This window comes from Canis lupus, chromosome 14, assembly GCF_011100685.1.
Source record: "Canis lupus familiaris isolate Mischka breed German Shepherd chromosome 14, alternate assembly UU_Cfam_GSD_1.0, whole genome shotgun sequence".
NCBI classification, from domain to species: Eukaryota; Metazoa; Chordata; class Mammalia; order Carnivora; family Canidae; genus Canis; species Canis lupus.
This window is the reverse complement of record NC_049235.1, coordinates 25842862-25860002: the sequence shown is the minus strand read 5'-3', so window position 1 is coordinate 25860002 and position 17141 is coordinate 25842862. Positions and strand designations below refer to the sequence as shown.

The 17141-nt window shown below is 38.2% G+C and overlaps 1 protein-coding gene across 1 annotated transcript; it reads left to right on the top strand.

The window, feature by feature from the left end:
- Positions 1–5598: 5598 nt before the first annotated feature.
- NDUFA4 (NDUFA4 mitochondrial complex associated) lies at positions 5599–12147 on the top strand. Its single transcript, XM_038556946.1, has 4 exons — positions 5599–5781; positions 7070–7158; positions 7834–7894; positions 11931–12147. The coding sequence occupies exons 1-4, from the start codon at positions 5740–5742 to the stop codon at positions 11985–11987; spliced, it is 249 nt and encodes an 82-aa protein (XP_038412874.1). The 5' UTR covers positions 5599–5739; the 3' UTR covers positions 11988–12147.
- Positions 12148–17141: the final 4994 nt, after the last annotated feature.

Here is a 17141-nt window from a genome sequence, read left to right as displayed (position 1 = left end):
GCCTTATTCAGGTTATTTCATCCATATGGAATATAAATCTTCCTCTCTTTTGGCCTGATCATTCTACAAAGGTCATAATCCTCATTAAGTTCTTCATAGGCCCCAAAGTCTTATTTCTTCCTGTTTTGCCAGTACTTTTACTTTTGCATTTATTGCCCTAATCAAGTCATCTGACAAAACTTATCAACAGGGAGATCAAAGACAATCTTTTCCCAGTAAGGACATTAAATATTTTGAACAAAAGACAATCTACCACTTCTGATGGCCCTTCTGATTACAGTCATTCAGATCTTTCTCTTTTCCTCTTTCACCCTCCTCACCAAGGGAAATTATCTAAAAAATCCTGCATGGTCATTATTCCCAGCTTAAAGCCCATAATCTATGAGTGTTGCTGTAGTCTCTGTTCTGGCTATGTCTCCTCTTAATTTGGAGACCTATGAAATAGCAGAGTTATTTACCCCACAACATACAAAATACAATGGTGGAACAGGGGCTGTATAACCACCATGAGTGATCCTATTAAAAAAAAAAAAAGAATGGGAGGCACACCCTGGTCCTGAAATCTCACAAAGCAGAAATTGCTATTGACTGAAAGTGTAGAATATTCCTTGAGTAGGTCCTGATTTTGCAGTTTGGAGGTTAGTTCCAGTCTACTCTTCTCTGTGGCTCCTGTCTCACCCTTTAGGAAGCTTTGCCCTAGTACCATCTAAAGGAGACATCAGAGGGCCCCCAGTGGCTCAGCGGTTTGGCGTCGCCTTCATCCCAGGGCCTGATCCTGTAGACCAGGGATCAAGTCCCATGTTGGGCTCCCTGCGTGGAGCCTGCTTCTCCTTCTGCCTGTGTCTCTGCCTCTCTCTCTGTGTCTCTCATGAATAAATAATAAAATAAAATCTTTAAAAAAAATAAAGGAGACATTAGAGAATAGGCCATCCTTGGAAGATGAGTACATCTCTCAAACCTGCTTTTCATCTCCAGAACACTGGGAGTCCAGGTGTCATTTCACATCTCAGTCACAATGTCTTTAACGAAAGCTGATGGATTTGGTTTTGTTTTTAACAGTATTTTGTCTATTTCTCTTTTATTTGATACCAGTGGCTATATTCACATTTATTTTTAGTCACACCTCCTTTCTCTAGGTTTAATTTCGTCACTTTAGCTACACCCTTATCTCTTTGTCCAGAATTTCAAGTTGTTCAGTTGAGAGAATTTACTGACACATCTTAGTTTATTGAGGTGTTTGAATAAAGGTGTGATGGCTACATTCTTGATTGGGTCATTATCTTGAGATTTTAATTAACCTTTTTGACTAAACATCAGTCTTAGTTTTATCTTATACAGCTGAAGATAAGTATCAGCCAGATTTTCTAACTCTGCAAGTCTCTAAATTTCTAGATGCTCCATTCTCTGTCATTGAAGCTTGTAAGCTGACCAATTATTTCCTGAGCCCATCTCTTTATTGTATTACCTTGTCAACTGTTGCCAATAGTAATGGACACATCCCTCTAACATACCCTTTGCCTACCATTTCACTGAAACCTATGAATTTATGAGACATTAACTGCCTTCCAATTAATTGAGAACAATTTCATCAAATGTTGCAGCACAGTATAACATAATTGCTATCTTTCCAGCTGCCTGTAACAGTTACCTTGTTACTTGTTGTTGGAACCTGAATCCAATACTATATTTTAGGATTTTTATTATATACCAAAACACTTTCAGTGCCAAATTCTTTATTTAGTAGGCTAAATTAGGCTACAGTAACAAAATACTCTTAAATTTGGTGACTTGCAGCAATAAAGGTTTATTTCTCATTCTCAATATACATTCATTATAGGTCAGCAATGTCTTTGCTCAAAGTTAAGTTTCACCCTGACACCCAAACCTCTATCCACAACATTGCTGATCTTGTGGCAAAGAGTAAAGAAAGAACATGACACATACTGGCTCTTAAAGCTTCTGTTTGTGCATGACACAAGTTATGTTTCACATCTCATTTGCTAGTAGAGCAAGTCATCTTATCAATCAAGCCTGACCTGGAGGCAAATGAATAATATCCCCCTCTAGGAACAGGCAACAGGTATTTGTATATAATATAATCTACCACACACACATACCAAAACTACTTCTAAAGCTAAAATGTAGTTTTTAAAATTTTTTATTTATTTATTCATGAGAGACACAGAGAGACAGAGGCAGAGGGAGAAACAGGCTCTATGCAGGGAGCCTGACATGGGACTCGATCCCAGGTCTCCAGGATCATGCCCTAGGCCGAAGATGGTGCTAAATCGCTGAGCCACCGGGGCTGCCTGCTAAAATGTATTTTTACAATATGTATCTTCTTATGACTTATTTTCCTTGATTGCCTCTTCTATTCTTCCAATCCCTGCCTAAAATATAGGTCACAGACTCTTTCTCCTAACTTTAATATGCATAATTCAATCTTTTATAATTTGACACTTTGGTTAATATTCAAAATATTTAATGAAATTTATATTCTGCAACCCTGCTTTGTTAACATTCCCAAAGGCATAAATGGACTACCTATATTACTGTTACTGCTAGAAACTAGGTCAATGCCCAAAAAGTATGCCATTTGATTTTACTTTCTTAAAGGGGTATTCCTGTACACCTATTTACTTATTATCACCTGTTATCATCAAAATAAAAATAAAATATTACAAGAAGTCTTCCTCCTAATTTCTTTGTTGAAAATCCACCTACATTCACTGCTATTAGGTTTCTGTGTTTACTTTTAAGTATTTTCCATGATTTTTGTGATTTCTAAAAATAGAGCCACATTCCTCCTCATCATCATCTATAGAGTTAATGACAGAGTCCTTTACAACCTCTTTGATCTCATTTTCTTCTCTCTTTGATGTGGCTTGCCACACTGTTCTTGGGTTTTCTTTTATTTTTTAATTTCCAAAACAATTTCTCTTGAGAATTGGAACATTCTTCAACCATATTGTCACCAGGTTACCTCCTTATTTACGTGTGGTAACCTTAATTTATTTAGATATTCGATATTAATTAGATATTTGGAAATTTAGCCATAATATCTAAATACAATAATATGATAGGTAATGATCACTACCTCAGACGGAACTTGTCTATTCTCACTTAAGTAACCTACTTTACTCCTGCATGTCCTTCTCTCTTATTGTCATATTTTATTGGTTTATCACTGTCTAAGGTTGTCTTTTTTTTTTTTTTTTTAAGATTTTATTTATTTGTTCATGAGGGACAGAGAGAGAGAGAGGCAGAAACAGGCAAAGGGAGAAGCAGGCTCCATGCAGGGAGCCCGATGTGGGACTCAGTCCTGGGACTCCAGGATCAGGCCCTGGGCCAAAGGCAGATGTTTAACCGCTGAGCCACCACGGTGTCCCACCATCTAAATTTATCTTAATTGTTTATTTATGGTTTGTCTTCCTAACTCTCCTGTAATCTCCATGAGGATAGAACAATGTTTGCATTCACTGCTTCCTCCCAAGTTAGAACAGTGCTTGGTGCTGAGTAGGCACTTCATGCCAGACTTAATGAATTCAAGACCCAAGACTTCCTAAACTTCATACATATCATCTTAATAGTTGCCATTTATCTTTTTTTGTGTGGGATTTTTTTTTTTGCTGGCCTTATCTTCTCTCCCAAACATCACATGTTGGAATTCCTCACCTCCATGTCCTTTGTCTCTCTTACTACCTTCTACTTCTCTTCCTAAGTAGTCTCATTCAGTCATATGCCTTCATTTCCCATCAATAAGCCGAGACCTAAATATATTTTTCTAATCTAGATCTCTCGTCTGCCCTACAGAGATATACTTGTATTTTTATTTTAAAGATATTTATTTATTTATTCATGACAGAGAGAGAGAGAGAGAGGAGAGGGAGAAGGAGGCTCCGTGCAGGTAGCCCGACGTGGGACTTGATCCCGGGTCTCCAGGATCACGCCCTGGGCCAGGGGCAGATGCTCAACCGCTGAATCACCCAGGCATCCCAATATACTTGTATTTTACATAGATACATATCCATCATTCTCTATTGCTTCTCATCTCAGTAATTGACATCTACATAAAAACAGCACGCCAAAACGGAACCTCTGAAATTATCCTGGGCTGCTTCTCCTCACTTTCTCCCATTCAACCAATCTCTGTAATCCTTTTTACATCATCACGTTGCCCACTTTGGTCCAAGCTACTATTATCCCTCTCAAGGACCGCTGCGGTGGCCCTTGACCAGTCTCTCCCCTTTCATGCTTATGTCCTCTGATCCATTCTTCATACATAGAGCAATCATTTACAATCACAGCAACTTTTCTTTTTTCTTTCTTTCTTTTTTTTTTTTTCATAACTTTCCAGTGCTCTCAGCATAAAACCCTTGATGTGAAAGTGGTCACTGGACCAGCAGATCTGATCCCCCACCCTGTTCTCCCTCTTCAAGTCCCAACCATACCAGACCCTCCAACACCTCTTCAAAAGGGTATCTTCAGTTTCAGACTGTCACACTACCACTAGTTTGTCAACTACATAGATTCGAGAGGGTTCAGATTGTCCCCATGTTACCACGAAAGCCTTGTCTGTCCCATGTTACGACTTTCAGAATAAAACAACAACAACAACAACAACAGAGGGACACCTGGGTGGCTCAGCGGTTGAGCATCTGCCCCTGGCTCAGGGCGTGATCCTGGAGACCCGGGATCGAGTCCCACGTCGGGCTCCCTGCATGGAGCCTGCTTCTCCCTCTGCCTGTGTCTCTGCCTCTCTCTCAGGGTGTGATCCCCGGTCACCGGATCAAGTCCCTCCATCGGGCACCTGCGAAACGCCTGCTTCTCCCTCTGCCAACGTCTCTGCGCCTTCTTTCTGTGTCTCTCGTGAATAAATCTTAAAAAAAAATAAAAAATCAACAACAACAAGAAATAAATGAAAATTGCGTTAGAGTACTAGAAAAGATATGTGTGGGAACAGGACCACTCAGAACACATTTTAAGGATGCAGTTTAGGGTCCTGGGACAGGACATGGGGGTATGCCACTGAACATTCAATCCAGAGCCAGGACCTGGGGGTTTAGAGATTACGTCTGAGAGGGCTGCTGCCGTCTTCAAGTCATTTACTGGTTTTTCACTTCTGCCCGTAAGAAGCGACAGTGGGAGACAGGAAGCAGCTGCAGTCTTCTTAAACCGCAGGGGCTGACCTTAGCAGCGAGAGACCCGGCCGGCTCTCCAGGGGCCTGACGCCCAGCAGCCGCAGGCGCCGCGCAGCTCCCTCAGCGCCCGTCAGGGCCCTCAGGCTCGCGGCCGGCACGCGCGCCCCCAGCGCCTTAGCGCGCGGACGGGCTGGCCGGGGACCTCCCAAGAAGACCCCGCCCACCCCACGTCTCAACGCGTGTGTTTCCGAGAAAGTGCCTGTCTGCTCAGTCAAAGCGTTCTAGTTTGGACGCAGAAGTCTCCTGGTCAGCGGCATCTGTAGCGCAGGAATGAGAATGCTGCGCTCGGGACTGGAACGCTGAGGGTCTGGCCAGGTTAGAGCAGACGCATGAGGCGCCGGGTCAAAGCAGGCACTGTCAAGGACAGCCGCATCCGGGCCCTCCTGCCGCAGCTGCCCTCCGAGCCAGGGGGCCTTCAGGGAGGAGGTGCTGGGTGACTTTGGACGTCCGTTCCTGCTCTGTGGAGGCGTTGCTTCGTTCCGGGCCTTGCGGCAACTCGGTGTTTCCTTCCCCTGCGCGGGAGACCTCTGCCACAACCATGTTACGCCAGATCATCGGTCAGGCCAAGAAGCATCCGAGCGTAAGTTCGGGCCCCCTTCTTCCCAGCGTCTTCAGTCGCCCATTCTGTCAGCTGCGGCTTCCTCAGTTCCCCGGGGGCTTCCTCTTCCTCCTTCACCGTCGTTGATTGTTCCTCGAGGCCGGATCCTAGGTGCCCCGGGCCCTTGAGCTCTGACCTTCCTCGCTACGCGTTGAGGGGTTTGGGCTGGTAGGCGGAAGGTGAGGGATACCTTCAAGGAAAATAAACGGGTGAGTGTTGGAACCCTCTGGGGATCGCACCCTCTGGTCTGCCCGTCGGACCCAGGGATAGTTGTGCGCTGTGTGGGCTGAGACCAGCAGGTCAGGTTTCCTGTCTGTCATGCCATCTCCAGGGTCTGGTGCTTACTGCATTGCACCACCGGGCCGGGTGGCAAATAAAGGCCTGCAGTCTTGGGATCCTCAATTTGTCTTGACGTCCTGACAGGTGGGGGTGGGGGTGTGGGGTTCGGTAGCGCGGAGGAGGCTCGCTTTTAAGTTCTTTAGCATTTCAGTGTTCTCTCCAGCGTTTCAACGTTTAGGGGTCCTAAAACTCAAATACGAAGCCCTTGTCTTAAGCCCATAGTGTACTTATTAAGCATTGTTAGCAGTATGTTCTCAGAGACTTAAGCATGTAACCAATCTTTGTAACAGATATTTGGTCGTTCAAACTCTTAATTTCACAGAACTCATGTTTTTCTTTTCTTTTTTTTTTTTTGATTATTTATTTATTTATTCATGAGAGAGAGAGAGAGGCAGAGACACAGGCAGAGAGAAGAGAAGCAGCCTCCCCACAAGGAGCCTGATGCGGGACTCGGTCCTGGACCCCGGGATCAGATACCCCCTGAGCCAAAGGCAGACGCTCAACCTCTGAGCAACCCAGGCGTCCCAGAACTCGAGTTTTTCATAACACTTATTTATAAGACAGGCCAAGAAGTTTTACAAGCCTCGAGATAAAGGAAGCTGGGAAATTTAATGGGAATAATGTATAAATATTAGAGAGGTGAGGAGGACATGCTATGATTTCTTGGAAATTTAGGAGTTTGGATATGACTTTTTCCACATTGAAAGTTCATCTTCACGTCTTTCAGAAATTCTGTTTCTTTTGAACACAGTTATAAGAAATCTTGCCTCAGTAAGAGGTCTACCTTTATTCACATTTTAAAACAAGACCGAAAAACAGCTGTTTGAGACTTCAGAATTAGTGTGTAGGAACTATTGTAGCCTTTCTTTTTTCAGTATCTAGGTATTTGAAGCTGGTTGTTAATTCTTCTGTATTTTGTGTTTGTTTCTAGTTGATCCCCCTCTTCATATTTATTGGGGCAGGAGGTACTGGAGCAGCGCTGTATGTATTGCGCTTGGCATTGTTCAATCCAGATGTTAGGTAAGTACTTAAAAATATTTAGAATGATGATGGTTTAAAGGTGTTTTAGGAGCCACAGCCTTTAGGGAGGCAACGTCATGTAGTTGAAAGACCCTAAAGTTTTGTAGTCATATAGGAAGTTCGGATCCTGGTCCTGCTGTTATCATTTACTCTTCCAGTTCATAAAATTGTCTAAATTTCCCTGAGTCTCATTTTTCTCATGGGGAGAGTAGAAATGCTAATATCTATTTGGAATCTTGTGAGAATTGAGACAATTGTTTTTATAAAGTGCTTGATCAGGATTTCTGATAAATGTAAATGGTTTTTGTCTGCTTTTCCTCAATAAGGAATGCTTCTTTTTGAAGTTAGAGAACAATAGGCAACAAAAAATGTATTGTTACTCTTTGTGCTTTTCTGTACATCACCTTTTTAGTAAAAGCCAAGTTTAAAGTTTTCTGTGATAAAGACAGGGACAAATACACTGCCCCAGAGGCCTTCTGTTCTACCCTTTTTTCTAATTGATTATATGGAACTGCTAATTATAGAGCCTATCTCTATTTCAACTCTAATGAAAACACACCATACTTAATCTAATAGAAAATGAGCTGTATTACAAATACTAGCTTCTTAGGAAGTATAAAACTATTTTAAGTAGTGTTTTATTACTATAACAATTGTAATGTTTGTTCCTTTTAGTTGGGATAGGAAGAATAACCCAGAACCTTGGAACAAACTGGGTCCCAATGATCAATACAAGGTAAGCTACAAAATTATTTCAGAATTCTGAGAAAGTGTGTTTTAATACTCAGGAAGTAGGTTTTTTTTGAAACTGGATATACATGTAAAATTCCATTATAATGAACTTTGGAGGAACTGCTGGATTGTTCTATGAAATTAAAGCCTATTTCCCTAGCAAATAGGTTTTTCTAGGGATTTTATTCATAGACTTTAGTTTCTGGATGTGAAATTAAGTTAACGTGTTCATGATTTGACTAAGTAAAAAGGGAGATGGAATAGCTATCATATAACATTTTCTTAGATCTTGAATCATCATCTAGTGCAGTGGTTTTCAAACTTCAATGTACATAGTTCTCAACTGGAGAGGTGGTTAAAACACATTGTTAAGCTCCATCCCCAGAGATTCTGATTTAGTTGATCTGTTGTGAAGACTAAGAATTTGCATTTCTAACAAGGTTTTAGGTGATGCTGATGCTGCTGGTCAGTGGACCACACTTTGAGTAGCACTATTCCAGTGGATGGTTTGATTGCCTTTTCTTTCTTGTTGGTATGATTGAAATATTTCCGCTGAGAGTAATTAGGAAGAAATGAAATTCAGTTGAAATTTAAATTTTACAATGAACCTTCTAAATAAACTGACATCTTTCCTTAAAAGTGGTTTGTGGAAAAAAAAAAAAAAAGTGGTTTGTGGAACTGCAGTTTAACAGAATGAGTTTATGGACTGAGACCATTTATGTACTTTATTGAGATACAATTGGCATATAAAATTAACATAAGTTTAAAGCATATAAGGTGTTGGTTTGATAAATTTATATATTGCAGTATGATTATTGTGTTAGCATTACCTAACACTTTTCTCGTGTCACATAATATTTTTGCGTGTTGAGAGCAATTAAGACCTAGTGTCTTAGCAGCTTTGAAGTTTATAATACAATATTGTTGACCATAAGTCCTGTGTTGTGTATTAGATCTCCAGGATTTATTTACTAGTTGTAAGTTTGTACCTTAACATCTCAATTCCCCTGCCCCCAGCCCCCGGTAACCACCATTCTACTTTTACAAGTTCAGCTTTTTTAGATTTGACATAAAGTTGTATCATGCAGTATTTGTCTTTCTCTGTGTGATGTATCTTACTTAGCATAATACTCTTAAAGCTCATCCATGTTGTCACAAGTCTAAGACCCTAAACATAAGCTTCTTTATGTGTAGAAATTTTGCATGCAAAGACAAACTCTGAAGATATTAAAACCAAGGGAGTTTATATTAGAGTATAATTCACATTCAATGCAGTTTACTTATTTAAAGTATATAACTCACTATGTACACTGGAAAGTGTACTAAGCTGCTTCATCAAACGAGAAATAGCGTTTGGTTAAATACTTTCAAGGAGGGGTGCTCTGACCAATGAGTGTCCAGGACCATTTAGCAGATCTACACCCATGATGGAGATGCATGCTATCATTATTGATGAGAGCAACTTTTAAGAGATTATTGCCTGTGGCTGATTCCAAGCTTTCCACTTAATTGTCTGATCATAATTTGGCTCCCAGATCTGTAAATGGATCTCTCTACAAGAAACAAATAAAAAAAAGCACTGGTGAAGCTTTACCGGGCCATCTTACCTGTGTATTACGTTTTAACTTGAAAAAAATGATAAACTCATAAATGAGCATCCTGACTTATTTTTCCTCTAAGTTTACTTAAGTACATTCTAGAGAAAATGATTTCACATCCAAAAAAAAAAAAAAAAAAAAAACAGGCATTGGTTCTTCCAACAAATTGTGTATTGGAATCTCTAGGTAGGTATAGTTCAAAAAGCTCCCTAGGTGATTCTGATAAAGGCAATTAACAATTCCCTGGCACTATGATAACACATGCCACTATGAGGACATATGAACTGGAAATGGAATGTTGCTGCAACAGAAATTTAGTTTGTGTGGCATGGATGGGATAAGTAGCTATGACACTGATTTAGATACTGGAAAGATGAGTCATATAATGGCAAACTATTTGATAAAATATCACCTGTTGTAACTTGTAAGGTGGACATGTGTCTAAAGAGCTTGTTGTAGAAAAACAGGATGTTAGTGGACTATTATTTGCTGTATTTGCCAAGAGCTGAACTTAGAGAAGAATTGGGTGATTTGTAAGCAGAAACAAAAGGGAACCCAGTCCAAAAACTTGTGAGCCTAGGGTGAATGAAGATTGCTACTGCTTCTAAACTTAAACAGTGAGGTATTTTCCACATTCACTGTGGCTCACTTAGGAGACTTGTTTTTGGCCACATCACTTAAATCTGGAGAATCCTAAGTAAGAGGAAATGATATCTGCCACTTCTGAACCAGTGTGTGGTTCCCCCATTGTTCTTTATCTGTCCTGAAACCAAAATGGACAGTTAAGTGTTATTCAACCCAGAATTGCAATCGAGAGAACATGCTTCCAAATGGCATATAATGTGAGTGAAAAACAAGCCTTTGTTGTAAACCACTAGGTTTTGGCAAATCTAGCCAAAGTTAAGACAAACAAAAGAACTAAAATAAGATTTAAACATTAAAATAAGAAATAAAATAAGATTTATTAAACATAAACTCAGCAACACACTCAATGAAATAAAATGTCCCAAAGCCATTATCAGAATATGTGTGCATTCCCAACTACTGTTCCAGAGACCTTCCAGGTAGTCACCTTTAAATTGAGAAAAAGAAAAGGGTCATAGAAGCTGAAATAAAACAGATTCGAAAATTACTTTATTACTTGAAGAGAGAATTTTGATACTGGGACATGGAACCTAATAGAAGCAAATTGATCAGAAGCTTGCTTAGTTTTGAGAAAATTGGCAAAGATACTGTGACCTTTCCACTCTGCATGAGTGTTAAGGGCTTGATCCTGCTTCTCATTCAGTGTTTGGCGAGTCTTGTAAGTTGATCTTCAGTTGCCTCATCTATACAGTGAGATTGATAAAGGCTGTGATAATTAAGAAAACAAAGCATTGTGCCCACATTTGTCTGGCATCCATTAGAAGAACCTAATCGGTGTTTATGTTCTTAATATATAGCCTGTAGTTCTTTGAATATTTCCTCTAATTTTGTTAACATGTTAAGGTAGAGCAATTAGTTTCTTTTTAAAAATCTGGTTTAAGTTCAGTTGCTTCATAAGAATAATGTCAGAACAAAGATTGTTGCTTTATGGCTTATTTGTACTTCTCTGTCTATGCAACTTTGTGTTTATCTCAAAGATAGGCTTTACAACTTGGGAATGTTTCTTTTTATAAAAACTTAAGAATTTTTCAGTTAGAAGCAAAGAAATTAGGGCATATTTGGAAAAACAAAGAGTTTGAAGAAATAATAGATACAGATTTATGACCTTTTTAAAAACCCTGAAGAAAATGTTGATGTTGATTCTGCAGTTTTAATTCTTTTGGAGTAAAAATAATGTGGTCTTCAAGTAATTATATCACAACCTCTTCAGTGTTTTTTTTTTTGGCACAAGAATGAGTAAACCCAAGAGTATAGCCTTATTTGGGCTTATGTATAAATCCTGATGTTTTCTCAGTAGAAACTTTGGAGATGTTTCAAATATAGATCATTAAAAAAACAGCTATCAAGAGTTTGAGGCAGTGTTTTTCTAAAGCAGTCATAGATTTATTTCTCATATCAATTTTAGTTGAATATAAGGAAATTTTTAGAAATTACAAGTTTCCATGCATTATTGTTTAAACATGATATTATTTAGAAGCAAAAATACAGTTGTATTTAAAAACTTCTCTGCCAGAAATAGATATTAGTTTGATATCGATGCAGTCTGGCTTAGGAAATTGAAGGAACATACTAACTTCTTCTGAGGTAGATTGAATATTTTTACCTTAACAAAGTCATTTATTAAAGGACTGGAATTTTGGCATTTTTCTTTGGATGATTTTTATTGTTAAATATCCATAATAAAAAATTCATGCCTGTAATTGTTACTATAGAAAGCTGAATAAAAAAATTCTAAAACTTCTGTACCATCTCTCTGTATTTGATAGATTATCTAAAATATCTTTTTTCTTTTCCAAGTTCTACTCAGTGAATGTAGATTACAGCAAACTGAAGAAAGAAGGTCCAGACTTCTAAATGAAATGTTTCACTATAAAGCTGCTTAGAATGAAGGTCTTCCAGAAGCCATCCGCACAATTTTCCACTTATCCAGGAAATATTTCCCCTCTAAATGCACGAAATCATGTTGGTGTATTGTGTTGGGGTTTACACTGAATAATAAATATCTGAAACTTGATATGTGTCACTATTTAATGCTGAAAATTTGCTCTGAACTTTAGAGTATAGGAAATAAACTTAGAATTTAAGGAATTTCTTGAATTTCCATCCATTTGTGTAATTTGAAGATAAGACTTTAAGTTGCTCAAAACACTTTTCATTTTTTGTATGGGACATTGGTAACTTCACTAGAGTATATTTAACAACTGGTACTGGAAATTATACTTGCAAATGCAAAGATCATGAAGAGTACTCAAGTGTCTGGCATTGGTAAAATGGAAACCTTTGGATTTCTCCAACTGAATGATGAAGTGTGTTTAGTTGTTAATGATTTTTACCATGGCATACCCCTGTGCTGAAGATTTTCAAGTTTATCAGGGATTGTATTTGGATCTGAGTCCCATCTAATTCATGGAGGTAGTAGCCATTATGCTTTTACTGTACTGATTTAATCACACAACACTGCTTTGTCAGTTTCTTAATGAAGTCACCAAACAAATCATTTAAATACTGATGTCTTGGATTAGCATTTATGTATATTTGATAAATTGCAGCTTTCAGAATTTGCATGTGCTTCCAGTATGTACTTGGGGGGGAAAAAAGCCAAGCAAAAATCACACTGAATTTCACTTCTTTCAAGTTTATTAATTCACCCTGATCAGGATTTACCCTCACTAGTCCACTAAAAAGTGCTTTTGTTAAGGTCGTCTGTGACCTACCTCCATGTTTCTAAATTCAAAAGTCAAGGATCAGTACTCATTTTGACCTCTAACAGTTGACATGACTCTTGAAACGTTTTCATCTTGTAGTCTCTAGAATAACATACTTTCTTTTCCTTTTACATCATTGGCTTTTCTAATCAGTTTCTTGGTGTACTTTGTGACCTTTTATTTTTGTTTTGTTTTTGTTTTATTTATTTTTTTGTTTTTTGTTTTTTGTGACCTTTTAATATTGGAATACTCCAAAGAAAAAACTTAGGACCTTTTCATTATCTGCAGTCTTCATCCAGTCTCGTATTTTCAAATATGATGTGAATATCCTAGGTAATTTTTGAGACCAAATGTTTTCCCATTTGTATATGTGTATACACGGGTACACATATTATGTATGGATATGTCTATATTCACTCGTTCTATGTGGATGTCTAATGGGCATCTTAAATTTAACATGTCCAATTTGTGAACCTCTCAGATTCCACATCTACAATCTTCAGTTGCACTGTCTTCAATCATACCAGTTTATAGGAACACCATTCTCATAATTAAGGCCAAAATTCTCAGTCTTCATTAACTTTTTTTAATACCTGGATGTATCAATAAGTCATGTATCCTCTACCTCCAAAATATACCTAGAATCTCCTTGTTTTCAACATATAATTCCCCTATCACCTTGGTCCTAAGCCATTGTCAGCTAACCTTAATTAAAATACTCTAATATCCCTGTCTATGGATTGCAACACAGCGGCCTAAGTGATCTTTAATATATGTCAGAATATGACAAACCTTTCCTCAAAGCCTACCAAAGCCCACCAACATCTTCCCATTTTAGTCAAAAGCTAGATATTTCAACTTTCTCCCTCTACTTTCTATTATTTTCTACTGTGCTCACACACCACCAAGTGGATTTCCTTGATCTTCCACACCAATGCATATTTCTGCCTCGGGGATTTGATCTTTGGTTTAGAATTCTCTTCCCCAAATATTGGCATGGTTTGCTCTCACTTTTTCTAGTCTTTCTCATGTTGACCTTTTTAATGAGGCCTTCCCTGTCCAAAATTTTGCACCCTGCTTTACCATCACTTTTATTTTTTTTAATTTTTATTTATTTATGATAGTCACACACAGAGAGAGAGAGAGAGGCAGAGGGAGAAGCAGGCTCCATGCGCCAGGAGCCCGACATGGGATTTGATCCCGGGTCTCCAGGATCGCGCCCTGGGCCACAGGCAGGCACCAAACCTCTGCGCCACCCAGGGATCCCCCTTTACCATCACTTTTATTCTCATTTATTACTGTCCTAATATGTAATTAGATTTATTTGTTTAAACTTCTCCCCTCACTAAAATTTAAGCTCCATGGACAAGTATTTTTGTCTTTTGTATCCATAACACCTACAGTGGTACCTAGCACATAGTTGGTGTTTAATAAATACTTGTTAAATGGATTTTTTTTTAAAAGGGGCCGGTTCAGCAAGCATCTGGAACAAAGCAAAGTGAATACGGATGACTCTTAAGAGAGGCAGAGAATCAGAATTGGAGATGGTGAAACGCCTTTTACAAAAGCACTCTGAGCTATGCTTCCTCACTACCACCCCAGTTGATTATTTTTCCTCAATTGATAATTTTTAATAGGTTTTTAAACTAGAGCATTTTTTCAACTAGGGCATTATGTTTGTTCTAAAATAGTATCCAGTTTGTTCTGGAGTTTGAAGGTTGTTTTGTTTCACACACTGCAATCAAGATGAATCTGAATGAAGAAAATAAGTATAGGCACAAATAAAACCAGATATCATTTTTTTATTAAAAAAAATCCTTTGAGTCCCCAATACCATAGTCATTGCCAAAACTATCCATTTTCCTTTTTTGCTTTATTGTTTCCAATTCTAGAAGCAGTGCATGCTCAACGCAGTTAAAATAATTCACAAAAAATATATGTCTAAGACTTTTTGTGATGTAGAGGATATGTTAGATGCTATTTTGTAATTGCTTTTTCAAAAATGTCCCAATATGGCATTCAACAACCTCAGTATTATTTTAAGAGCTTATTTATTTGATAGAGAACACAAGCAGGGGAAGCCTCAGGCAGAGGGAGAGGGAGAAGCAGGCTCCCTGCTGAGCAGAGAGTCCAATGTGGGGCTCCAAACCAGGGCTCTGGGATCATGACCTGAGCTGATGGCAGATGCTTAACTGACTTAGCCACGCAGGTGCCCCAGGAACCTTGTTAATTTTAACAAATACCAGTTAGTGTTAAGCAAAACAGACCATTTATATTAATGAATATTGAAATGCAATAAAGAAAAAATACATATTATACGTAAAAATTGTATACACATTTACTACATTTTAACATGTCCCATTGTATCAGTTTTCCCTTTCTTCTGGGATGGTTGGTAGAATTCATTTTTGGAGGCACTCTCCACTTCTCTTGATTATGTAGGGTAATGAAACTGAGGGTTATAAGAGGGCATCTTATAACAGGATCAAACTAATAATAGAAAACATTATTTAGCTAGGCACCACTAAGCTCCTTATATATGTTAATTTATTATGGGTACAACATTGTATGGCAGACTTATTACTCCTCCCCCACCCCTTTTTGACAAGGCATAAAAATATGCCCAAGGTCAAACATGATTAGGAAGTGGTGGAACCAGGATTTTAATCCAAGGACTTTGATGTAAGAGTTCATTCTCTGATCTCTGTAGACTTGTCTCATAGAGTTGCCTTTAGAATTAAATAAGATAATATATGTAAGAAACTGTATTTCCTGGCAGGATAATCATTACTTACATTGTTAGCTATTATAACTATAAACCCTGGAGTTTATTTCTTCCTCTCATTCCATCAGAAATGTTAATGAGAAATTTCTAAAAGGTATATTATATAAACCTTAAAGAAAATTACTATTTAGTAAAACTTCTCCAACTATCAACAATCTGATCAACTGATCCTTTATTGTAAATATCATTGATTTTAATATGTGGACAAGGGCCACCTTTATACCAGAGCTGTAAGACTTAAGAAGTGATGTGATTTATGTTTCTCAATAGGTTTGCTAAAGCAGTGCCTACCCACATAGCATGCCATAATAATGTTCCACCTTCTCTGGTTTGCATTATGACTCAGTGAATTAAAATCTTAATATGCAGGTCATTTCTTCTAGGTTGAAAATGATACTGAGTTAATCTATGCCTGATCTTAAAGAATTATTTGATACTGTATCAATGACAAATAGCATCTGGAAAAAATCCTTAAGTCTTCCCTGCTGTTGTTTTTTTAATCTTAAAAGACAACAGCTTATGTACTTTATAATAACACTTTACTATTTGTTCCTTACAAGAAAGGAAGTAATGCTATATAAGATTTTCGACTCCATAATAATTCATCCTAAGTGAAGATATTTGGTAAACTTAATTTGTTTTAAACTGCTCAAAGAGTAATTTATCCTTCTTAGTGTATTTAAATATTTTAAGGTACAAAGCAACTTTGTTAGGATTCCGTAAATTGCTTTAATCCTATAATTCTTGTAAGAGTTTTGGCTGATGTTCTTTTGTGATTACTTGTGGCAGTGATGTGCTGGTAAATGTTTAACAACCAGCTTTCTGGGAGGAAGAATTATGATTTGTAGTATTTACCAATTTCTGTTATTGGCAGATTAATCCCCCTTCCCACTCCCACCCCCCGCAAAGTAGTTCACTTCCTAATGCCTGGAATCTAAGAATGGCAAAGGAGAAATAAGTTGCAGATGAAATTAATGTTGCTAATCCACTGACCTTAACATAGGGACATTATCTTGAATTATATAGGACTCGGTGTAATTAGAAGAGTCCTTCAAAGTGGAAGAAACAGGCTAAAGAAGAAAGCCACAAGGAGGTGTGACTATAAAATAATGATCAAAGAAATACAATGTTGCTGGCTTTTAAGGATGAAGAAAGAGGCCATGCGCCAGAGAATGTGGGAGGCCTCTAGAATCTGGAAAATTTACAGAAATGGATTTTCTTAGTTTCCAGAAAGAAATTCAGTCCAATAAGACCTGTAACAGACTTCCTTTTTTTTCTATTAAGATGTATTAATTTTAGAGAGAGAATGAGCAAGTGGGGGGTGGTGAGGTCTCAGAAAGAGAGAATCCCCAAGCAGACTCCCTGATGACTGCAAAGCCTGACGTATGGGTCAGTCCCATAGCCCATGAGATCATGACCTGAGCCAAAACCAAGAGTTGGATGCTTAATGGACTGAGCCACCCAGGCACCTCATAGATTTGTGACAGACTTCTAACCTACATAACTAAAATATTAACT

Bases quoted from the DNA above. Each gene is read 5' to 3' on its own strand.
- NDUFA4 (XM_038556946.1), top strand. From the start codon at position 5,740: ATGTTACGCCAGATCATCGGTCAGGCCAAGAAGCATCCGAGC. The intron at 7,159-7,833 runs GTAAGTACTTAA...TGTTCCTTTTAG, and splicing joins TTGTTCAATCCAGATGTTAG to TTGGGATAGGAAGAATAACC. The intron at 7,895-11,930 runs GTAAGCTACAAA...TTCTTTTCCAAG, and splicing joins GTCCCAATGATCAATACAAG to TTCTACTCAGTGAATGTAGA.